At 43.4% G+C, this 25,748-nt stretch overlaps 1 protein-coding gene across 3 annotated transcripts in view; it reads right to left on the minus strand.

The window, feature by feature from the left end:
• Positions 1-25,748, minus strand: part of CNNM2 (cyclin and CBS domain divalent metal cation transport mediator 2) — a 114,778-nt gene that overhangs the window by 8,978 nt on the left and 80,052 nt on the right. Inside the window, exons 2-7 of one of the 3 annotated variants that reach the window (XM_082764843.1) lie at positions 17,142-17,285; positions 11,904-12,041; positions 9,644-9,813; positions 6,219-6,312; positions 3,661-3,726; positions 1-3,561 (exon numbers count right to left, since the gene is read on the minus strand). In XM_082764843.1, coding sequence (XP_082620969.1) covers positions 3,500-3,561; positions 3,661-3,726; positions 6,219-6,312; positions 9,644-9,813; positions 11,904-12,041; positions 17,142-17,285 — 674 coding nt within the window. In that variant the 3' untranslated portion in view covers positions 1-3,499. The remainder of the gene's footprint in view (positions 3,562-3,660; positions 3,727-6,218; positions 6,313-9,643; positions 9,814-11,903; positions 12,042-17,141; positions 17,286-25,748) is intronic. The other 2 variants (XM_082764841.1, XM_082764842.1) reach the window with 2 other exon arrangements.

A 25,748-nucleotide genomic window follows, 5' to 3' on the forward strand; every position in this document is an offset into this window, starting at 1 on the left:
GGCAAGAGCAAAAGACATCTTAAATCAAGTAGAACACATTCGAAGCCACCAGTTTCAAAGGGACATCATAAATCGCAAAGTAACACAGAGCATCTGCAAATACTTGACCTACTCTTACATAGACATGCAGCTAAACAACAAAATGACCCTGAAAAAGAGCATATTTTGAATCCAGAGCTGGTAGCCAACATCATGAGTAGGATTTAAACAAACCTGGTTTGGTTTGTGCTACGGTGGATGTGCCCTGTGCACACTTGGTCACAGTGCTCCTGCCAATGGAAGAGGCAAACTCCCAAGGCTCCGTTCAGGAGCTCTTGATAGTCAGACCGTGCTTAATAGATTTTTTTTTCTTAATGGTTTATAGTTGTAACTCCACACCACACCTTTCATCCACAGTCAGTCCCTGCTAACCCTTAGCCCATTTTATTACACCCGGTACCTGCAAATACCGCCTTGTTTCCTGGATTAGAACAGTCATTTTTAAAAATATCAGAGTGATAGTGTCTTCAGTGGACCGGAGGACAGTCCACGTGATGATTGCTTCAGCAACGTTCCCTCTTGTACCCCCCAATGCTTGAAGGGAGAAAAACTCTATGAATGGGAGCAAGCTCCACATGGTGCACACCAGCCAGCAAAACAGGGAAAACAGTCCATGCTACACAGAAAAATCTGCGTCCAGGAGAGACATGGACAGGAAAGAAGTAAACTAGAGATACTACTTCCCGTCACTGGCCTTTAAGCACTGTAGGGTTTCACTTGAAAATCTTGCAGCTATCCCTTCAGAATGCGATGGGTCACAGTTCCTCCCATGTAAACGTGCTTTCAGCAAGCCACAGGCATTTTGCACCCCTAGCTTCCACCCACACAGTGACTCAGATGACAGGAGGACATGCAGAAATGCATCCTAAAAGAGATCCCAAGCATGTCTGCAGATGGGCTTCTCCCTGGGTGCACGTACAAAGATCAAAGAACTCTTTGGGACTGGTGAATTTTTAGATCTTACTGCAGTTACATTTCATCCATCCAGACCAAACCGTAACTTCATGGCATCTGTGCTACTCCCCACACGATCTCCATTCTCAGCTGAGGCATCATTTTCCCATAATCTGAAGATACAAAGCCTCTGAGCAAATCAACAACATCCTTGTAAGTTTTTCAAATTTTATGATTTTTAAATATATAAAGTGGTCTAAAAAAAGCTCACTAAAATTCAATCCTACCTTTGCCATTTAATCACCATGAACATACCTCTCTTGCCAAAATGACATAGCCTGTTCCACATCTTTACATCTACGCTTCCCTAAACCTAATGCTACCAGCCCTGGTTTTTTATTTCCCACTTGCAATGCCACTGACGTCTTCTTTCCTCCTATTTTAGAAAAGGGAATGGAAAAATACAGGTTCTGAGAGCTTGGCAAATTTTCTGCCACTTCTGCACTACGAGGAATTAGTGCAGGTCCCTATGGTAACACCAAGCAGAGGCTTAGAGGGAAGCACTCAGAGCCCTGCAAGGTTTTCCTCAGTACCCACTTGCCATCTTGAAAGCCACAATGGGCTGCAGGAACTGCTGCCAGGAGCCAAACCTCTGTCTGCACATGGGGCTTGGTGCTCTAAGCCTTTCCGAAGAACAAGCATGAAGATTGAACGAATTTGTCCTGTCTTTCCCACCTGTGTACACAAAATCTGGCTGTGTGTGACAGGAGCAGCATCACTGCTGTTTGGGATAAAGGCTTCCATCTGGAACAGCTTTCCACTGGCCTGACTCCGATTTGCCCTCTGCTTTCACCAGGTGTCTCACAGTACGTTACTAATAAAAAGCTAAGGACAGAGAGCTTTGTGACAAAGCAGATTAAAATAAATGGACAAAAGGACAGAACAAATAAATGTGACTGCTAAAAATAAGAGGGAAAGGACGTTGCTTCTGGAGCCATGTACAAGTCGATGGGGAGAAGTTACTGCAGAAGGGAGGACACAAAGGGCAGATGACAGACGGAGCAGCAGGCAGGCCCGCGTTGGCAGAACAGCGCCCTGCCAGATTTTTTCTACCCCAGTTTTCCTCACCTGTACATACTGGGCATTAAGAGCGCAAACCACAAGACAAATATCAAGATAACCATATTACCCATTTAGGGTTTAATAAGAGGTTCCTTTTTAGAAGGACCCAGCAGAAGGCCTGGGTTTCATCAGAACTGGCACGACATTGTCATAGTGACCAGGCTCACCCTATCAGTTCCTTTCAAAGGAGATTCTTCCCATTTTTATTTTCCATTACTGATTTTTTTTTTTTTTTTGATTGGGACAAAAAGCTAGGAAAATATGCTTGGCATTTATATTGGGAACAATTTGCATGTGCAAGGTATACACTTATTTGGAAACAGAAAAAAAGAAAAAAAAAGAAGACCTGGCAAAACAAAAGAACCAAGCTAAAAAAGATAATCAAAGCCACCGAGCTTAAAAGAAAGCCATCAGGTACTTTAATTAAAGAAAGATTATATTTCTCCCCCTTCTTTTAAGTTTAGCAGCAGGAAACTTTAAAAGGGCAGGAAAAAATCCCCTGCAGGGCAACAACCTGTAGTTTGTTTGGAAAGTGCATGAGACTAATTTAAGGACTGATGGTGAAATACAATTTCAAAACTGAAAAAAAAAAAGAAGACAGAAAAAATACAGGAAGCAGATGGTGAAAGTTTATGAATTGCATGATATGTACTGACGTTTAGATGTTTCACTTAAATATGCATATCATTATCTTGTTTGCTTTTAGGTCCAGGGAAAGACACATTTCATCTGAAAAAGAAAACTTCAAAGGGAAGAAACATGTTCAGGGTGGCCCAGATTATTTTAGGATTCTGCTGTTCCTACGCACTCTCCTGGTGGGTCTCCATCTTTCTCAACTGCTCTGTGCATGCAGCATCTGCAAAGCTCAGTTCTTGACCTTTCCCAATTTCCAACTTCTCAGCCACATCTCAGAGCTCATTTTGGCCCAATTTGCTCGCTCCTTGGTCTCCACTCTCCGAAGGGATTTTGCTGTCAATCAACTTGTCATTCAGCGAGGAAAGGTCTTGAGCAAAATGGGAACCAAAACCCACAGGAGCTCCCTCAGCCTTACTGCACATTCCATTGCAAATCCATCCACTCAGTAAATCTCTGTACCAATTCACAGCATTAACCTCATTGAAAGAAAATTTAAAGCTTCTGAGCACTTGAAATGGCCAGACTGTATTCAAACCATAGAGCTAGCCCGTATGAGAATATCAGAATTCTCTCATTAAAGGACTTCTCCTTTTAAGGCAGTTTAAACATTCTCCTCTGCCAAATGCATTTTCTTCAGGAAATTTTTAAGTTCTTAAATCTCAGCTTGGGAGAGGATACATTCTTTTAAAATCTCCCTTCCACCAGTTGACATACAAGAAACAAGAACAAGTGCACATTACCAAATACATTTTTCTTAAATGTGTTTTCAGCTCTTCCCATCTGGATGACTCCTTCACGTTGCTACCAGTTACCACAAATGACAGTTCAGGATACCTACCTGCGAGGCATAATTCTGTGCTGGACTTCTCCCTAACGAGCAAAGGGGTCAGATAAATACAGACTGCAGCTGACTTTTTATGGCATCAGGGCAGTCACAAGAATGGTGAAAATAGAAGCATGCGGATTTACCTGGAGAACCTGCTGCTAACAACTCTGTTCTGCTGACAACAAAGGTACGAGACAGGGACAAGGGAACTAGAAGAGGGAGAGAAAAAGGATGAGATCACGACCAGAAAGGCGGCAGCTATCCACACTTGACAGGGGAGGGAGCCAGTTCACACACTGAAGAACTAAAACCAAAAGTGCAAATCAACTGTGGAAAAGTAAAGGGTTAAAATAAACAACAACAACAACAACAACAAAACAAAAAAGACAATTAAACAGTTTTAGGAATGAACCAAAGAACAAGCTTGTGGAATTACAGTGAACAACTTTCACGTGATAGTTTGAATGGTCATCCAGTACGGAATGGTCCAACAAGGTACACTTATTTTTAAAATAGTTCAAAAGGAGCGGTGGTGCCCACTCCAGCCTGGAAGGCAAAGAGTTAAAACAACCAGAAAGCTTTCATGGGTGCAGTTCCTTATTGGAATAAAATAAAAATAGAAATAAAACCAAAGGACACTCCAAGTTTTCGGTAACAAGTCAAGCAAGCTTGTGATTCTCCAAGCTCATCCCTACCAGAATGGGTCAAGTACTGCTTGTCATGTCTGTAATCCCTCCCCAGCTGTAGTTAATGAAAGCTTCACTGATTTGTTGTTCAATTTTTTGAAAACATGCTTTAATCTCCTGTTACTGGCTTCATATTCCAGGTGGGGAGAGCAGGCACATGACATCTCATCAGGAGATGGGGAAGAACAGTTTTCCCTTGTTCTCTGAGGGTTTATACTCTAAATGAGCTTTCATGTCTACTTAGAGCAACAAGAACTACTTTAATTTTATGAGCTCATCCTAACAGAAGTCTCTTGATGCTTCAAGACATCGTAAAGCAATTTCTCTCAAATCTGGGGAAGAAAAAAGAAAAAAAAAACAGCAAAAGGAGGGGTTTGCTACTGGTAAAAGCCAATCAACCACACGTGAGCAAATCCAAGGTTGGCCAAGTTTAATTTAAAAAAATGTACATGCTTTAGTTTGACAAAACCAATCCAAGATGGATTTCAGGGCAGAGGCATGAACGGGTAAGCCATTTGATCTCACAGGAGTTGGGGCAACTGGCATGGTTGCAGGGAGGGTTAGCAACATGAGAAGGAAACACAAGAACATTCAAACTGAACAATGCCGGCAAAAAAAAAAGAGATGCCACAAATGATTTCCGAGCTTAGGTCTGGGAGGAGAGAAGTGGTCGTGCCTAAGCCAGCTCTGTTTGGCCCATGTTGTAAAACCTGAGCTTCGATGGCAAAGAAACAGCAATGTGACCCAGTTGTACACACATACACATTACGTATGATTCATCGTGAAGACTGCTGCTACTGTACAGGTAAAATCCACCCAGTGGTCTGCACACTTCCAAATCTGTCAAGCCTCAGAAGGTACAAGTGAGATCGATTAAAGCTCATGTAATTAAGGAAGAATTACTCTTTCTTTAGCTCCTAAAAGAGAGCCAGTAGAGGATGGGTAAAATGGCAACACAGAGCTACCAGCTGCTCCTCAGACTTCCATGGGAACTGCTGATGTTTGTCGAGTTTAATATGGCTAAATTCATAACCTACAAAGCAAGTTTCGTTCCAAAGCCCATTCCCTGGTGTGCATATACATAGGTACACATACATACAGAGAGTTCCCATTAACCTACTATCATAACAAGCTGCCTCTCAAGCGGAACATGAATCTGCTGTGCCTCTACACAGAAGTGATTTCTGCATGAGAACTTCTCCTTGAGGTGACAGGGTGAGCAGATGGCCTACGCCAGCACTAAGGCCCCAGTTCTTCCACCAGGGCTGGGGATGCCAAACCAAGATCTCTGTGATCTAAAAGGTGATGCTGCTGGCACTGAATGACCAGGTATGGCAGCGAGTGCAAAGGGACAGCAGGATGACACCCACTGGAGCACTGAAGCATGCTCCTGGATGATTATAAGGCAGCTCCCTGAGTTGTGTCTGTGAGATGCTGGGTTGTGCAGCTACTGTTTATGCACTAGGAATTCACTCATGTCTCAGCCTCAGCTGCCAGCTCTCCCTCTTGCTGATCTCCCAGTTACATCTCTGCACAAGCTACAGGAACAGTCTCTTTTCCTTGTCCCACTGCCCTCGTTTCCCTCAAAAGGCCTTTAGAACCAACACTGGGTAAAGCAAACCATATCGAAACCAGCAGGTTGTTTGTATGCTACACCACTAGATGTCCCTCTGCTACTAATTATTTATTCTGATTAATTCAATCCCTGCTATGCTACAGTGAGAAGCAATACAAAGCTCCCAGCCAGGACCAAACACCTCCCTTGCTACGGCTGCTGTGTGCATCCTCTGGGAGCCTGAGGGCTCAGCTTTCAGAGTCAGCACTGCCACGAGTGTCAGTGCCTCCCGGAGATGCTGTGCCAGGCAGATAGTTTTGCTAGCGAGGAGCTTATTGTTTGCATCGGCCCCGCAGGACACCGTGGGGGATGCCCTGCGCAGCCCCCTCCTGCCACACGCACGGCAGCAGGTAGGCTTGTGCACGAGTGCATTCCAGAAGCAGAAGGTAAGAGGACATACCTGGCGATGCTGTGAGGGCCATCACCCCATAGTAGGAAAAAGCACCAGCTTCAAACTTCATCCCCTCCTTCCCAGCCTCCACTTCCACCTTCCCCTGTTAAGGAAAAGGAGAGAGAGCTGCAATTAAAAGGGACCACGGGTCTGGAGGCACAAGACCAGACTTGAGCCCCAACAGCTAGTTTGCCCTGATGTTACTAAGCTGTGTCATGGTCCCTGCAGTTTGTAAGGATGCCTGAAAAGGGATAGACCCCGGGGGCAAAACACTCTTGTTCTGCTCTTTTGTGGTTGTGTGAGTCCCTGCAGAGGAGCAGGGCCCCCATGGCAGCTCAGGGTGTACTACTGACGTGCTTCAAGGGCTGCCAGGCTGCGTGTCCCCAGTGTGAGTTAAAAAATACTCCCCCAATATCACAACAGGCTTACATGGGGGACCACGGTCATCTGGGGTCTTGAGACACCTACACATTTGGGGCCGTGGCTCACATTGACAGGAAGCCCCCTCTAATACAAACACAGGAAATGGAGACGGGAGACAACGCACGAGGAGGCCGTCTACTTTCACCACTGAGATTCCCACAGAAACAAAGCCCTTATTCCTGAAGCAGCAGTCCTGGGGCTATTTTAGTTTTGTTGGTTTCTGGCCGTTTTACACATTCCAGTGCCCTTAAACTGTGATCCTGTTCTTCTGCAGAGTCTTGTCTAGAAGGACCCTCAGTGCTTCCCAAGCTGTACGCCACCATCCTACCAGGCCATGCAACCATTTCTGATGTGGTCTGCACCAAACATTTAACATCACATGCTAGTATCACACAAAGGAGTCTAGAACAGAAGCTACACTATCAAATGTAGCTGTAAACATCCCAATTATCTGGTATGTAACTAGGAGGAAATAATTGCCTCCTTAGTGGGACTTGGCTTTCACCTCCATCTTTACTGATACTGTACTGAGAGATACAGTACAGAACTGCAGGAAGAAGAGATCTCAAGCACCTTTCAGGCTGAACTACACCAAGGTTGGTTTTTCAGGCAAACAGCCTAATTACCTGCAATGCTTTCCCTCTGGCAAGGGTGGAAAGGGCAGACTTGATACTTGTACTAAGTGAATCGAGCATCAGATCTACACAATCAGATGAAAATAAGTCCAAAAGATTTTATTTCTATGTGTTTATTGTCTTAAATGTTATTTAAACTATTTAAACATGACTTTAATTTTACAGCACTGTACTGATGCAGAAAATCATGTAAATGAAATCAGCCTGCGTAACACCTGATACTAAGTCAGTTTTCCCAACCATCCCAGATCAGAAAGAACATAAAATCGATCTAACAGGAAGAGAGAGCCTGGCTCACAAATCCACTTTCCCCTGCTATCACAAATAACCTCTTCATATAATCCCTCTGAAAATCAATTTCACTCCACCACACCAATAGGTAGCTTATTTGTTCATTATAAGCTTTCCAGTAGGTACAACTTGGTCACCCAGGCCAAGACTGGTTATAAACGGGGCTCTCAACCCACTTGTCACTGCTGGTTATTTCCCAGCCAAGGCCAGGTCTTCAAAACACATACACAAGAAACCCAAGTGGGCTTTGATCTTCACATACAGTCAGTCTGGGTTAGTAGCTAAACAAATACAAGCTAGTAGCTAGCAGCAAGAGTGTAGCTTCAGTTCCAGCACTGCTGCTCTGTCAGCACACACGGCACTTCCCGGAGGTGGCCGTAAGAAGGTAAGGCATGCCTGGCATAGTTACAGCAGCTGGAAAACCAAGAATTCCCCACATGTGCAATCTGATGATAGCTGCCCTGTTTAAACACATGCATCCACAGTTTCTATTTCTCCTCTGCTTAATGCCCTGACATGAATTTTGAAAGAACAGAATGACAGAAACAAATCTCAAACCGCTACAGAAGAACTTCTCAGTAGCTAAAGAAAAACTCGCATAAGGTGACCTTCCAACTAAAACAGTAACTCTACAGAGATTAAGTTGGTGAATTTAATGCACAGAACATGTTTTTTGTTCTTGTATGCTTTTACTGTGAAAGGTATTCTTGGTAGCTCCGGGTGAGAGAATCTGCCCAAGACCAGATATTTTAAGTAACAAAAGCAGAGTATTGATCTTCGTCATCCCTGCAGAACCAACGTTACCATTTTTATAGTGTGCATCTACCACAAAACTCACTTTTCCAAATGCATTATAGACTTAGCACACTGTTTTCACTAAATATTTATTGACTGGAGAGCAGCTCAGAAAGAACCAATTGTTCTTTTAGATTGCACATGTCCTCCACTTACAGCTTTGCAGCATTACCTCATCCAGAAGCATTATCTTGCCTCTGGAGTATTTTAGATTGCAACAACTCAGCACGTAAGAAAGAACAGTTAAAGAGCTACCAGTGGCTCCTCAAACACTTAAAAAAGAAAAACAAAAAACAACCTAATTCTTTTCTAAAATAGAGGCATGTTGAATCCACAATACCATGTTCCAGTGCTTTCTTCATTGTTTATCACTAATGATGTTTAATCCCCCTGACACCCATTCCTTTTTTTTTTTTTTTTTTTTTTAAGGCAAAGGTGAGGAAGATTTCAAGCCCTGTGTTACAACTTCAGCTACAATGCCTCTGTTTGTAAACCAAAACTCATTTCAGTTGTCCAGGATAGACACATAAGCACCTTTCCAGCAAAATGTTCCTGCTCAAACAGTGCTAGAATGTTCCTGCCAAGTAACAGACCCTAGGAGATAATCAGCACTGAAAAGGAACCTGTAGTGAACAGAAAGCAGTCCTTCCACACCCCCTAGGGTGGCAATCTAAAAATCACCCAAATGCAACTTTCTCGGGGTAGGGCAAGAGCTGAGGTGGCAGGGCGCCCAGGGAACTGCAGGGGCTGTGGCAGGAGGTGGCAGGGGTTCAGTAGATGGCGCAATGGCCCCACTAAAACCTGCATTTAGCACACCGCCAAAGGTGCAGGCTTCAAAATTGCATGGAAAAACGCCATCTTTCCGAACTGTCAAACTCCCCATGCCTCCTTCCGCAAACCAAAGAATGCATTTGTGAAGCATCCTGGCCAAGCTCAAACCAAAAAATACATTTGTAAAGCATCCTGGCCAAGCTCCTACTGACATGACATTTTTTGTACCCCTGTTTTCCAAGCAATGCTAGCTGTACACAAGGATTCTTTTGCACTGCTGATCCTAGTAATACCTAAAGCACAAATAACTTCATTTTGCAGTGGGAAGCACTGTCTGCCCATCACAGCAGAGTGAGCTCTTCAAGTTGGTAAACTCATAAAGAAGACTGGAGCAGTTACCACAAACCATAGCTTCAAACCTATGGTTGAAAGAAGATAAAATTCAACGAGAGAGGTAGCAAAAGTAGTGTGTCAGGAGATGCATGATACTGCACATAGCAACATAATCACATGTCTGACCTGTAAAATGAGAATGAAGTAGTCGACAGGCTTGTTTCGCTGGTAGAGGTAGTGTTCTGGGGCTTTCTTGTTCTTCTCATCGTATTTCAGCTCCTGGATAACGTTGGGATGTTTTAGCAGCCTTAGAAGGATCTTCTCCGACATCTGGGATGGACCAAAGGCTTCTACTTCTATAACAAAAGATACAACCTGGCATTACACTTCATATGCCTGGCAAGAAGTTAGCAATACTCGTTAATAAGCATTTGCCTATAAAAGACACACGGATGCAGAGAGATCCATTACGGAATTGCAGGCTTCCTGTCTTTTGAGACTGTTAGATTTGTAAGGGGAAAAAACAGGAACGCCTCAACCTTCATTACTGCAGTATTTTTCAAAACAACCAAAAACCATGTCCATCTGAAATGGAAAAGAAAAAAGGAAGGCAGTCTTGCCCACTTGAGAGTGAAATCACAGTCGAATAGGCTCATTGGAGAGTTGTAAATGGGAAGAGCTTTACAACTGGGGCACAGAGAACCTTTGAATGCACTTTTTCTTTCCTCAGAAGGTATTAAGTTACTGCATTTTTTGCACTCTATAAAAAAAAACAGAGTTTGGGGCCTAGAAAGTTGCTCTAGATAGATGCTCTACATAAATCAAAGACAATTTGGGCTGCCAGGGTTCACATGGGAAGAGTTACTCAAAGTGAGACACAGTGCAGGTCAGTTCAAACCACGTGGGATTAATACCTGACACACAGAACACATTCCCTATCCACTTGCTCTTCAGTCATCAGTGTTCCCAACAGCAGCTGCTTGAGGTGAAAAAGCTTATCCTTGTGTGAGAGAGTTAGGCCAGGGATGTCGAGATAGACACATGCAAATTGATAAGCTTTCCTAACACCTTTCAGAACAGGACCGTTAATGACCCAGCACCTTTCATCTGCTCCAGATACTATTCTCAAATTAGAACAGAGAAACCAAAATTGTAGCTTTCATCTTACTTAGCAGTGGCTTCACTGCCAGATTTAAGCTACAAAATCCTTTCATCCACAAAACAAGCAGAGACGCAGCACTGTAAGACTATGTCTGTTGAGAAGGTGCTTAGGGAACTCCACCAAGTCTTGTACAACTAGGTGAACAACGCTTTGCTTGCTGTTAAATCCGCGTCTTCCCGTTGAACTGTTTCCTTTCACCAAGGACATGCTCACATGCACATGAGCCGCAGGAGTCCAAGCCTTTTAAGGATTTACTGTCCCTCAGCTGAGGTGTGAAAACCGATCACGCACGTGTTTCTTTTAAGTCGCAGAGGCAAAATAAAGCACGAAGGCGGACTGGGAGCATCTAGGCAGGCAGTCACTGTGTCTTAGGAGGGGAAGTACTGCTTTCCAGCATGAGCTGGCCAGCTTGAGACAGAATGAATTTCAATCCATCAATATATGTCGAATATAGCAGTGAAAGACGCCCGTCTGAAAGGCCTGCACATGAGAAGTCTTTATATGTCAAAGAGAGACAACGTGAGCAATAGGAAGGTATGTTTTCCACAAGCTCTCCTGTTAACAGGTCTCATCTCTGAGGTGAAGGGACCAACTTTACGACGGAAGGCAATGTCAGCTGCAAGAAACCATTCAAGCCCCTGGCCTCTCTGCCAGACTGCCCACCCAAGGGCTAAAGCATCAAGGTGATCTGGGATGGAGACAACTGTCCTCTGAAACCCGGAGCCATCAACGGAGGTCACACAAGCCAGCAAGAAAATCCATTTTTAAAAGTACAGTTCAACTGCCTGTGCAGTCTGCATTAAATGTGTCGGGATTGTTTTTCACTTCGAGTCAAAAAGTCTCATGGAACAGGTTTACACCTTCCTGCAAAAAGTCCAGCATCTCTTTCTGGATGAAGTGCCAGAGTGCAATTACAGTCAGCTGGCCAGTGGTATCGAGTCGTCTGTGGTTTGTTCCCTGAGCTCTTCCTAATGGGGTGCACTTGCTAGTCGTTAATCTGACGGACTCTAGACATGCAGTGCGGCACTTGGCATTCATCCTTACCTTTCAGACCAATTTAAAGTTACTGGTCCACCCCTGGTAAATGTCTCAGAGGGTTCATGCCGACACTGAACACAGGAGAGGAGAGAATTTAAAAAGAAAAACACAACAGTGGCATTATTTGTCACCCCACCATCCAGCCTCCCTTCCCGCCTGCACTGTCCCACCCACCTCACCGGCCTTTGCTGACAAACTGCCTCCGAGGCTCTGGCATGATGGTGAAAACAGATAATCCACACTTGCCTGTTGCCAGGAAGCGGTGCATTGCCAGGAGGAGCTGCGGTGATATTTTAACCTTCATCTCGCTGTCTGTCTGCTTGAAGGCAGAGAAGTCCTGCTTCCTGTCCCGATGAGCTACTTTCTTTTTCGTCTTGTTATCAGCTGGGGAAGGGAGGGTGAGAGAAGAAAGGAAGGAAGCGATTTCTGTTAGAATGGGGTCCAACACGAACTGTGCTTGGATGGAGTCAGCCAGGACAGCCACCCAGAGCAAACTGTGCAGACAGACCCCTCTGCAGTACCCGTGCAAAGCCCTGCTCATTGATACACCTTAAAAAAACAGAAATAATCAGTGACCTGTGCTGCAGGCTCAGATCCAGGAACCCACAATCTCTGTCACTTCACTGTGAGAGAAGTGTCTGCTTGCAAGCATCTAAATGCAGAGCAGCTCTGCATCTTGTGCACGGTGTGGGGGCAATTCTAGGTGGGCAGGAGGGGTCCCTCTCAGTGTTACTAACAATAGAAAGGTGGTGTTCAATAAGAGCATCTGTGATAAATACCTTCTTTTTTATTTTTATATACACTCCTTAGAAGAAAAGAATCTTTTACTTTTTTTTCTGAAAAGCTCGGAGAATGCTATTTCTTGCAGTGCTGCACCTGAGATGCTGTCTCACAAGGAGCTGTGTCATTGCCCTCTTCAGTGACTTCACCAGAAGTACAGGCAGGGAAATGTCTCTTCAGCAGGGCACTATTCCTGTATTCCTTTATTTCTTCTGTCAGTGAGCCCTCCCACAGCAAGCTTCACGCTGCATTTCTGGTACCCAAATACAGCACCAGCATCACATCACTGGAGGGTGCCTTAAACCTTTCTATCTTTCAGTCGCCAGGGTGAGAGACCCAGGCTCTTCATCAATTGATGGAGGATTTCAATTCCTCCCATGGTTTCCTTGGCAGCCTGTCCAAAAACCTTCTCCCAAGAAAAACGCTACACAGTGAGAGCAAAGGCACCAAGTCTGCATATTTTTGTGAGGAATAGTCTTAAATGTTCTTTGTTATTCAAATAATTTCCAAGCTTCTTGTAAGAAACAGAAACCCAGGACTGGATGGTGACAGAAATAGTTAAATCTGTAACCAGGTATTTCCTGTCCTTTCTACACTGAGATGGAGACGTGGGCACTTAAATTATCTTGGCAGACCTAAGCAATCTCTGCTTTTAAAGTGACATGATGCTGTTTGGTTCTGCAACATGAACAACGTGCCCTGTGAGGGATACCCTCAGCATAATCCTAGGTGAGATACCAACAAGTACTGTAGCTGTCTTCGGGAGGTTCTGGAAATATTTAGATTTGCCTGTAAATCCAAAGCAGCAAGGCTGACCGTGAGTTCCTGGGCTGTAGGGGAAAACTCAAGAAGAGGATAGGTCCAAATACAAGTAATGTTGTCATCCCTCTTGCCATATTCCTGATGCAGGACAACAATTGCATTTATTTTTTTGAAGGAGCCAGCCCAGTATGGAAGACAGCTACAGAACAGGGAGTTCTAACCTCAGATCACCCATTCAGCTGACGGGCACTGCAAATGCACCTGGACAACTTGCAGGGAAGAGTTATTGCTGTCTTTGTGTGTTCCTTTTTGTCCTGTTCTCTTTAGGGTCTGTATTAATCAGCGTAGACATCTGCAGTGAGCTCCAGACAAGAGAATGAGGACAAAAATCTATCTTCAAATGGACGTGTGGTTCTGTTGGCACACAAGGACTGTCCAATAACCAAACAGCAAGGACAGGGACTAGCAACTTTGATATTTGCAGCTCTCTGATACTCCAGGAAAAGTACAAATCCCAGAGGCCCAGACTCACTGACCATGTGCCCACAGTCAGCAGCGGGATGCCTGGCCCAGGGCAGTGGGAGGTGGATGCCAGAGCCCCTTCTCCCTCCTCCCCCAGGTGATGCACACACCCAGGCTGACAGTCTGTGCCCCACACGCTGCGCAGTTCTTTCTAAGCCTGTGGGTTTGTTTAATTTTAAAAGAAAGGCTTAGGAATTAACGAAGCTAGTTTTGCTAGTTCTTTTGGTCTCGAGCTGGGAAAACTAGGTTGCCCGGTGTCTCATGCATGTTTTGGCAACCGTCAGAAACTCAGCATGACTAAACCTGAAGCTCTAAAACAACCTAAAATAGCTTCTTGTAAGGATGCTGCTCCTCCAGCCTACCAGCGCTAGACCACAGGTTAGCAAGTCCACAAGCCTTCTGGCCAACAGCATAAAAACACCTCTTTCTGGAAGGTGGTAACAGCCTGGGTGTGTCGAAAGATTAGATTCCAGCTGCAAAAAGCTCTGCTCTCCTGGCGCAGGACACTGCCAATATCTGCAGGTCCTGCCAGGCAAATCAGGGTTGCATAACCTTCTGTGTTGCTACGGTTTCACTGGATGACAGTGGAAATACTTAGGAGGGCAAACAGTTTTTTAGTCCTGTAGCTCTGTGGTTTACACGGGAGAGAGATGCAGGGTTTACTAGCACATATATTTACCGTACCTGTTTTGAGAGCTGTTTGGAAATGGGAATGTTAGGGTAAGATGTGGTCTTCCCCTCAGGGAAGTGACTAGCCAAGGCTAATTCATCTGTAGAAAAGCCCTGGGTGTTAGATAGTGTCCTCTCAGCCTCTGAAACGCTTGGGAAATGCACCCTATGATAGCTGGGGCCACAGGAGCACAGCACACGTTCCTGTAGTGCATCAAACGCTCCAACTTTCCAGTACGAAAAGCAAAACACTCTGACAGCTCTTCTCTATGACACTGGCTGAGACATTTCCAGAGCCCACCTGTATCACAACTGAAACCCCTTCTCTGCACCCCATCAGCATCCCCGCTATGGAGTCACACACCCTGAAGCACTCAACCCAAGTAGATGTTGATAGATCAAATATATTTAACACTGTCTCTTGCTCCCAACATCTCTGCAAGCCATAAGGCAGAGCAGAGCAATGTGAAATAATGCCATGTGTCTACTGGGTACACAGCCCTTGAGAAACTCAGCTGCAGAGCTTCAGCAGCTTTTAACAAAAACTGTAAATTTACAATTGCTTCTACCCTGACACAGCTGAAATGCATTTTCACAGAAACAGCAAAAAGGCACAGCTCCAACACCAAGGTCAGCCATTTCATCAATCTCCAGTTTCCATCAAAGCACAACAAAACAGGTTTAAAACTTCAGAACAAAGGCATAACACTGCCAAATTTTGTCATAAGGTCTGCTTTTAAGTAAACCTTATTTCTTAGCATAGAGCAAATCCTAAGGCTTTAAGTTCTGAGCAAGCTGGCCTTATAATGAACAGCACCAGACCTCAGATACTGGAGGGGGTTACTAGCACTGACACACTGATATCAAAATCAAAAAGAAGCTACCTTAACATATCATGGGCAATAAGCTACCTTCAGCAAGCCAAAAGCATGTTCCAATCACTACACCAATTGGAAGTGGTTACAGCATACCAATCTGCTCGAATCCAAAACCTATCACATTTTCTCCTAGCTTCTCTGCATTTCTGTTCTCTCCCTTACCATTCCAGTTTCCTTTGATCTAAACAACGGAATGAATTCCAGTGCTTCATACTGGAATCAGAAGGTCATCTTAATGGTACACAGCAGGAGCCACCCCTCAAAATTTCCTGCATCCTCCAGGAAGCCTAGGAAGTTAAGCTTCCCTCCTAATCTGAACTAGGGATTTTCTATACTAAAACCTTCCCAGGAAGGACAGTTTCCAATGAACCAGCTCTATTTTGTTCATCTAGGAAGTCTTCAGATAGTAAAATTAAATTATCATTTCCTTGCCCTCCAACATGCTTTTAATGGTCAATGCTTTTTTCTGTTCCCAGGGAACAACGCAGCATGATCTATACAGTTCCTCTTAACAAACAAGAAAAAGAAACCACGCCACTATTTTAGATTACAAAAGAAAGTCTGAATTCACCCTGTAAAAGCATTATGTTGTAACTGATTAGCCCAGCAGTTAAGTTGTGGCAGTATGAAGAAGATCAATACTAACTGCACTTCTGTGATTTGCATAGTAATTAGACCATTTAGTGCAGTGTAAAACAAAACTGTGATTTACATGAACCTTTGGGCACATAAATTCTGGTAAAATACTGACCAGCTATGGAAAGTAGTTCAGGCAAAACCAATCTATTAGGAAAAGCAGAAGTAGGTCTATCCTACAGAGCAAAGTGCTCATTTGGCTTTTGGCTTGGAAGGAAGATAGAAGACTGCCTGCTTTGGCCTGAAAAAGATGCTGTAGAAACATTCAGATCCCTTTCAGGAGAAAAGAAAAAGAAAGCAAAGGTCAGCTAAACAGTGTGAAAGATATTTAAAATGACCATTCCTATTATTTCTGTCACAATAGAATCTAGAGACATCCTTCTGCTACACTTGAACACAAAGTAAAAAATAGCATCTGCCAGCAAGCGATCGAAGTACAGATAAGACAGATGAAGAATGACAGAAAGGAAGTTCCATGTGCACAGGCCAGATTGTGCAGATGGGAACAGAAGCAAAGACAGTTTAGGTAACTGGTCAAGGACCAGAAAAACTGAAGTGAGGGGAAAAAAAGGTCCCAGGTAACACTCGATCATTTGCCTTAATTTATGTTAACACTAAGGAAGGAAGGAGCTGCACTGTGCAATAAAAATAAAAATAAAACAGAGTCATTTAGGACTTGCTGATTTTTAGTCCTGAAGAAGCTTTTCCATTCTTAGGATCTCTCTGAATGAAGTGACAGAGACTGACTCTAAAGAGTCTCCATTCCTCTTCCCTGAGGTATGGTTATCTGCCTGCTTTCTTTCTAAAATGCAGTGAGTACATAGACTACGGGCCCTTGAGGTGGCGAAAGGCTAGGGGAAAATGTGGGAGGTCATGAGTGCTGGAACAAAGAGCTTTAAACTAGGCCACTGTGGTGGAGAACAGCTAACAGGAGAGACCAGGATGTTGTACATCTAAGTCTTCTAGAGGGAATGATCAAATAAAGAAAGCTGTCCTATTTCTGAATTAATACAGCTTAAAGGGGTGAGGTGCCCATGCTGTGAAAACAAAAATCACTTTGACTATCTAAGGGATTTGCAGGTTATTTGTCCACTGATCTTTTAAATCAGCAACTTAGGTCTCTACAACATTTTGTATCTCATCAACAAAGTTATAAGACACAGCTGCTGCTGGATAGAGTCTTCCCTCTCCTCTGGGAAAAAAAAAAAAAAAAAAAAGTATAAATATTTCTACTCACTGTATAGGTCTGTTTCATCCAGAATCTCAGATTTGATGATCTCTTCAATCACATCTTCTAAAGTGACAATTCCCAGGACTTCATAAAAAGGATCCCCTTCTCCTTCATTGTTTACTCTTTGTACTATGGCCAGGTGAGACTTGCCTGCAAGGAGACAGATCAGCAATTTAGACATTTAGAAATTCCTGAAAGACCAGAAATTACAGCAGAATTATATACAACAGGTATAAATAAAAAGACAGAAAGGCTGGTGTCGCACCTCATAAAAAAGCTACAAAATTTAAGAGACACTTAATATCACAACCTGATTTCCCTCTAAGAAATATATTCCAGGATCACATAAATCCAACTAGCACACTAAAGAACAGTCAAAAATATCAGTGTTCTCTTCCTAATTTCTTTCCCCAGTGAAACCATCGCCCTGGCTTTGCATTCATTATACTGTTTTGTTGTTTGTTGATGGCTTTTTCACTTCTTGTGTCCTGCACTGGCAGAGGAAGGTCTGGTTGGAGTCCTCCTTTGCAGGGAGCTCCCATGGATGCTCCTGAAGCCTACAAACAGCAGCAACAATGGCCACATCACAGAAGCATGTGAACAGGGTTAAGCTGGGGAGAGGAGCTCAAGCCATAAATTCATGTTTTCATCCTTCCTCCTGCAAAAAAGAATTTATTTAGACATGCTCCAGGCAGAAGGGGACTTGTTTAGGAATGAATGCATTAATTAAAATATCCAAAGCAGCAGTGTCTGATTAACAAAGAGAAAAGCTAAGCTAAGATATACTGGTGGCTCTAAAGATCCCTAAGCTGTGCATCATTCACTGTGCATTTCCTAACTCCTAAAGTCCTTTCTACCACAGGAATAAGCAAGTACCCTTCGAATAATCAATCACCCTTCGAATTTGCTTTGACACCGGGGTTGCCAGTATCCCTAGCTGCCACCCAAAGTCGGTCCTTTGTAAAGGTGCCCAAAAAGACACCTAGATCTCTGCATTCAAAGGGTTCTCCAAACGCACACAGCATTTTGAAGCACAAACACGCAGATCTCAAGGTGCTTTGTGAGCTGTTGAGAGGTAAGCAACGTTGTCTCACGTTCTTCTTTGCTGATCTCAAAACTGATAGTTATCCCCATCTGGGGAAGACAACCAAAATAGTTCAACTTTGCTCAGACCCCTTTATAGGCAATAATGTCTGCATGTTTTAAGCTTCAGATTATTAGACTAACAAGCATTCGAACTATTCCAAGCCGGACTTACTCATGCTTGAAGAATGAAAATATCCTGAACAAATTAGACGAGGGAGGAAAACTTATCAACTACTGATATAAACATTGCATCAGGTCAAGTCAATTCACTTTGGTAAGTTTTTCACATCTGCTTTCCCAGGGACCAAACATAAGCAGTTAAAAACAAATTCTTGGTGAATGCTGTCTGTCGAAAGTTAAATTCTTTTGCTATTCCCAGCTTGTGATCATTTAAAAGGAATTTTCCAAAGCAGGGTCTAATATTAGACTCAAAATGAAGTTTCCATTCCACTTAGGCGATATTCTCACCAAAGTAACTACTGCATAATCTGATTGTCTTGGAGCTACTCGTTTAGATGCAGATGGACATACTTTAAATACCAACTCCACAGCACTGCTGAGTCTTATCTTGAAGAGACCTTATTCTACAGTGAATTAATAGAAAGATGATTTGTGATTTTAAAGGATCAACAATCGTATTGTACTGAAAGGCTTTCGCTGTGCCAGTTTTATTTCTTTGCATTCCTTGTAAGACTTCCAGCTCTTTTTGCTGCTCAATGAACAGCATTAAATAAAAGTGACTTCATAAAAGGATGAAAGATTTACGTATTATTATCCTTGCTCTTCCCCTGTAATGTATTACTCCAATTATATCTGTTCAATCTCACGATGTTCAGGAAGTGTGGAACAGAAATGCCAACACGGACAAAACAGATTGTAATTTGTTTCCCAGTGCCTGCTCAGGTATCAGTACATTTGCTTTCAAGCCAAAAGACACAACTCCTTCCAGAATTATATCCATCACAGAGCAGAACAGCTCATTTGCACCCGCTCATTCAGGTGCTGTTTACCATTCTCCATCAGTGAGCGGTAAGAGTGCTCAAATCCATTTGAGTGGATAAAATAAAAAAGAAGCCTTCCTCGAACAAAACAACGCTATTAACTCAGTGTTTCAGCTTTGATCGAAATCACCAAATTACAGCCTTTTCTTCCACTTCTGTACTTCCTGGGATAAAGCTGAATGTAGCTGGTAAAATTTTACATTTTGAAAAGAAGTCTTACTAATAGTGGGGTCCTGGACAAATCCACAAGCAATGGGGCAAATCTACAGCAACAGGACAGGGAAGGTACTGAAATGAAAAAGGCTAGGAATGTTTTTTTCTGGCTCTGCCATAATCTGTGATTTTTATGGTTTTGATTTATCACCCAAAGTATGCAACCTGGTCTAGTGGATAGTATCCCTGCCCAAGGCAGGAGGGTCAGAATTAGAGGATCTTTAAGGTCCCTTCCAAGCCAAACCATTCTGTGATTCTATGACTGAAACTTTTAATAGTTTCAGATGTCAATGAAATCTTTGGTGTGCAGCATTGATCTTCACCTTGATCCTCACTACTAAAATTACATGGTGCAGGGCTTATCTGTCAAAAACACATACCTTATCCAAATGCAGACTGATGCTAACCTTTTTTCCCTCCTGCCTATCAAGTTTTCCTCTTCCTGACTTTCAAGAATTCATCACTTTGCTGGGGTCAGATGAATTTCAACCAACCTAACTGGGCTGCCTTTTGTTCTCAATCTCTCTCTGCATTTGCTTCAGTACTCCTGCAGTCACTTGATGAAGCAGGCCAAATCTGAAAACTACATTTCTTGGGTCTCTGTAAGTTAATTTTGATCCAGATATTTGCCAGAAATAATCAGAGAGCAGAATAAGCTGGTGCTGGTGACAGAGGTGGCAGGAAGATGCGTTCCATACTGGCTGCTCTCAGTGTCAGGCTGGCTTCAGGCTGCTGTGTGGCTGACTGCAAAATACCCTGCAAGTATGGGAACAATCGAGATGGAAAAGGCTAAAGAAAAAGCCAAAGGAGAGCAAAGGCTTCTTTAAAAATCATTTTAAAAGCACAACTCAGCATGTGCCCAACTTTAAAAGTGGTCTGTAAGTAAAATAATGACTCCTCTGAGTATTTTAAATAGAAATTGGCTACAGCTTTATTCAAAGACTTTATTAGGCCACTGGTATTTGTCATACCATTTTATTCAATTGAAAAAGCAAGGTTTCAGCTCTATTTTCCACTGCTAAGGACTACTGATACATATCCAACACGGAGCTGAGCAAAGCATACACCCAGGTAAGGAAACCTGGACTGTCTATATTATTAATAGGGCTTTAAGTACAGAACATATTAAACAGAGAGAGCAAGCGTGCATGGAAAATAAACAATTATTTTCTATACCTCACTGATTTTCTGGCCACCGTCTCTAATCACACTGTATCTGTGACATTAATCTTTCTTTAAGCACTCATTTTAAGTGTTGATCCAGTGGGAGTCAGCAGGCAGGCAGCTGTGCAGCACTGCCAGCTCCGATGAAAAAGGCAGAACTGACCTGAGTGACGTGTACCAAGCAGCACGAGGAGGCAACTGCAGGAAATGCTCTGACCCAGAACTCCTCTGTGGCTACAGGCAAGCAGCATTTGCTTCAGCCTCAGCTTCCCCCACTTACTGTGGCTGCAATGGGAGCAACAGCGTATGGAGCACAGCACCAGATATAACTTGTGACAAATGCTCGTCTCTCAGTTATCTTCATGGATAACTACAACACCAAGGAGTTTTGTTAAAACCAGACTCATTCTCATCCTGTTACTCAAAATCTTGCCCCTCAACTTGGATTTTGCTCTTTACCACAAATTCTGATTCATTTATTAAGCTAATCAAGAAGCATGAAGATGCTTAGTAGAAACTGCATGGGTCAGTGAACCTAGCATGAGCTCAAGAGAGTCTATGCAATTGACTGGCCACACAGACCACCATGGGAAGAAATGCTTGAAAAAATGATCCTCTCACAATAGCTTGACCATTCCTTGAAAAGAGAAATGGAAAAAAAAAAAAAGGAAAAAAAAAAAAAAAGAAAAAAGAAAAAACAAGATTCTGTGATGCTGAGGTACTTGTATGTTTAGAGAAAGGACCTTAAGAATATCGTTCATGTTCTGGCAGATGAATAGAGCTGTACCACTTCCCCACGGACACCCAAGCTGAAGAAATGGGCTGACAGGAAACCTCTGAAGTTTAACACATGCAAATGCAAAGTCATGAGCCTAGGACAAAATAAGTCTTAAGTGGCACTGGAAACTGACTGGATGGGTCTGCAGAAAAGGACTCAGTGGTGTCGTAGATAAGCTACAGAAGTCAGAAGTGCACCCTTGTGCCAACCAAAGCCCAATGCATAATGCCTGTGGAAGCACACTTCTGGCTAGCAGGTCAAGGGAAGAGATTATTCCTTTCTTTTGGCACTTGTGAGACCATACCTGGATTACTGGATCTAGTTTGGTATTTTCCAGTGCTGGAAAGACACTGGCAAATGGAAGCAAGTCCAGTGGATGGACACTGAGGTGGTCAGGGGCTGGGGCACACACAGTGCACAAGAAGGGCAAGGAGAGCTGCGCTGGTTTCATCTTGCAAAGAGAAGGCTAAAAGGGAGATCTTAGAAGTCTTCACATGCTTCACGGTACGCTATAGAAAGGACAAAACTAGATTATTCTTGGATCTTGATACCAATGGGAAAAGAGATAATGGACATGTTGCAAAAATGCAAACTCTTCTTGTTCCCTATGAGGATGGTCAGAGGCCCAGAGGCACTGTGAGATCTCTGTCTTCGGAGGCATTCAAAACTCAGTGACCTGACCCAACTTCAAAAATGGCCTGCTCTGAACAGGAGATTGTACCCGATGACGTCCAAAAGACCTTTCCTAAATTATCCTGTGATCCTAAGAGACATTGAAGCTAGGCATAATTGAAATCTCAGCTCGATTCATTTCTGACTTTTAATTCCTGTATTTCTGCTTAGGAACCCAAATGACGCAAAATTTTCCATGCATAAGGGTGAGATGTAAAGACAGCAAATACGCTGTACTGATCTGGAATGATACGATATGGTCTTGTTTGTGATACAAGTAATACCAAAACGATGCTACTAGCCAGACTATGCTGCAGAAATGTAATACTGCTGCCACAGCTTTAAATTGAAAGAGTGATCTCTCCAACCTATGGTAGGTCTTTATAAAACAGAAGATCCCTGCAAGTCCTGTTGTAGTAAAGCTAAAATCGGACTGGTAAATTTGTGTTAAAAGCAGTAATCTGAGTCCATTTGCTGTTGGCGAGTCCTCTGGAACGTTAAGCTGTAACCTGTGTAATACAGCTGCAATTACACGGAGAAAAAAAAAATGCCAGGAGGTGTTTAGTTGCCCTTGAATTTGCTAACTAACAATCTGTGCTGCTAAAACACCTCACAGCTTATTCTCATGCGACTGTCTTGCTTTCAACTGATTTCAACAAAGGTAAACAATGTGGTCTGTCGGTGAGATTCACAGGTTCAACAACGCATTATGCAAAACAATCAATTTTAAAATGTGTTGTATAATTTAACCATTAAAAACAACTCCCTCTAGAATAGCGTTGGCTTGCAAGCAATTATACCCAAATAACAAGTGTTCTCCTAAATCTCTTTTCTGCAGCACAGTTCAAGGGCATTAAATCTCTTTTCTATTAGCTGAAATTTGCATTCATGCTGTTTGCTTTTGCACTTTGATTATTTTCAACGGGGAAACAGGATTGCTGCTTTCCCCCCCTCCTCTGTTACGTCCTGGTGCACATTGTCTTTAGGTTCACAACGCCGAATCAGGAGAAAAACAAAACTTCTGCACAAATATGATCTACATTTAAAATGGACTTTTTAGATCCAGCCTTTTTCAGCAACAAAACACATTTTTTTAATATACATTTGGGAAGGGAAGCCAATAACTAACGTTCATTTAATGTAGCCGCATGAAACTCATCCAGACCCTCCAGGAAACGAGTGAAAGTACTAGCGGTACCACAGGGAATATGGTGATTCTTCGCCTTTAAACTGGAAAGCTTACAGTCTCACACAAACATTAACTAGAAACCGCAGAAGCCTTCACAGGAAAATCAAAAAGTAGCACTTTAAATGGATTCTTTGTGTTAAAAGCCTGAATGCCCGTTTTAGTGGGAGGACAGCAAAAAAAAAAAGGAAAAATTAAGGAGAGTTTCAGAATGACTTCCTGACAGTGAATTGTATTTGTAAAGAATACTTTCCCAAGGGAAACGGCAGCAGCTCAGTTACTTGCAACTCTGAAAATGAGACTGGACAATGCTCCTAGAAAGGACTCGGTAATTCGCTGCCCCGTGGCAGATGGAAGAGGAGATGAGCTAACATTTTCCATCTCTAGCAGCCTATCACCCAGTATATGCTCTCTAACTCAAAGGCTGCTGCCTACCCTGCCATTTGTTTTGGTCAGCCCTCGGTGAGAAGTGCACTGCCCAACTTGATTTACTTGGCAGCTTTTACAGGAAAAGCACAGCTCTAAAAAGTTGTTACCTGTTGCAGCTGTAAATGCAACTCAAATGCACCAGGCAATAAACTTGGATTAGAAGCAGTCACCTACTAACCACAGGTCCATGAGTAAAAGAAATCAGCAGGCAACCAGAAATAACTTGAGAGCAAGAAGAAAGGTCATTTAAACTCAGAGCTCTGCTATCGACGTGGAAATCTTAGGGAAGAATCTAGAGAAGTGAGGACATTTAGGGGAAACTATTACCAGGTGCAGGCAGGCAGCAAGACTGAAACTAAAGAGTGAAGAGGAATAGTTTCAAGCACCCTGAACATGAGCACTGATCCCCTGGTCAAGGACAGCATGCCAGTGCTTCCCAGTCATGCAGTCCTTATCCAGCAGGGAATTTAGGCTGAATATGGCTAGGATTAGCAGTAACACCTGATTTCGGTATGGTAAATGGACAAATACAAGTTGCCTCCTAATACTGGAGGCTGATGTCCTACAGAAGTATCTATTAGACGTTAAGTGGGAGAGGAAGAGATTGAAAACATCAGGGTTGAGAGAGGAAACTCTCTCAAAACAAAGCCTTTTTGACATCCTTCTGAGGTTCTTACCAGAGGCGGTGGATCGGGACACAGGTGGGCTGAGAAGAGAGCCAGGCTGGAAGTTTAAAAAACAAGTCAAGGGAGTGCAGCAAACAACGTTGAGAAAAGAGGTGGCAACACTGAGAAGGGAAAATATTGAGTCTGAAGAGAGACCTATCTATCTCTATTTGGGCTAACCCAGAAGAAAAAAATACGCAGATAAAACGTAAGGAAAGCAAATAGAACACTTAAGTCATCCTTGGTCATGGTTCAAGTCTTCCACAATAGATTCAGAAGATACTGAAGTGTGACACACTGATGTGATTGCCCCCGTGCTTCCACTTCCCAAGGCAAGTAATGACCTTCTGGAAAGAAGCGTAAGAAATGCATCTCTTTACTGACTGGCATCTTCACAGCATGGTGAACAAGGATTTTTCTTAGTGTTCAAGGACACATGGAAAAGATCCGTGCTAATTTTATTACTTCCCTGTTCGTTCAAGATTGTCCCCACCGATTTCAGCATTCCTTCAGGGCTGAAGAGCAGGCACCAGCCAGCAAAAATGCAGCCAGCAGAGGGAGCGCAAAACCTTGGGTTTGCTCCATGCCGAGCTGCGGGTCCTCCTGAGAACAGAGTCCAGCAGAGAGCAGGTGGAGAGGAGAGGTCCTGGACTCCGACAGCGGTGGGGCCAGGGTGCTGGCCTGCTGCTGGGTCTGGGCAGATCTCTGGGAGATGGATACTTCAGGCTGGGACTCCACAGCAACGACTGGTGTCTGCTGTGGCCTGTTCAGTGTCTCCTTCTGGAGCTTTGTGTTGTGGCTACGAGCCCACCCTGCCTTCCCACTACTCCCTACCTGAGGGGGGATAACGTGTTGAGCCCTGGGATCACCCTTGGCGAGGGTGAAGGAGAGAAATTGTCACCTTGTTAGTGTCCTCCATCACTCCAACCTGTCCAACAGGCTGCTTCCGCTACCCAACCTTTAATCCATGGAAGAAAAACAAGAATGTCAAGAGATGTTTTATGTGCAACAAAAATAGAAGTTGGCCCAGAGCGGCGATGAACTCGAATGTTCAGGTAAGCAAAACATGACACCAACAGAAACAATAGCTTGCTCTGTATCATCCCGGCCAAAAATCCTAGTACAAAAATCCTCCCTCTAATCCTGCCTCCCTCGATTCCTAGAACAAACAGAGCTTAATTTGGGATTTTGGCATCTACACCATGGGATTTTAAATCCTGCAAAGGTAAAGTACTAGAAGGCACAACAGAAACATGCTTGGACATTAGGAGGAGGTTAGCTGAGGCCAGCGTGCTTACATAAGGACCCAAACAGTGCTGAGAGCAAAGCGTACGAGCTGAAAAGGAAGAGCAGCATCTTGGGACTGTGGGTCATCATAGGAACCGGAGGCTGGATATATTTATATATATTTATTACCAT

This window comes from Aythya marila (assembly GCF_965140915.1).
Source record: "Aythya marila genome assembly, chromosome: 7".
Classification (NCBI taxonomy): domain Eukaryota; kingdom Metazoa; phylum Chordata; class Aves; order Anseriformes; family Anatidae; genus Aythya; species Aythya marila.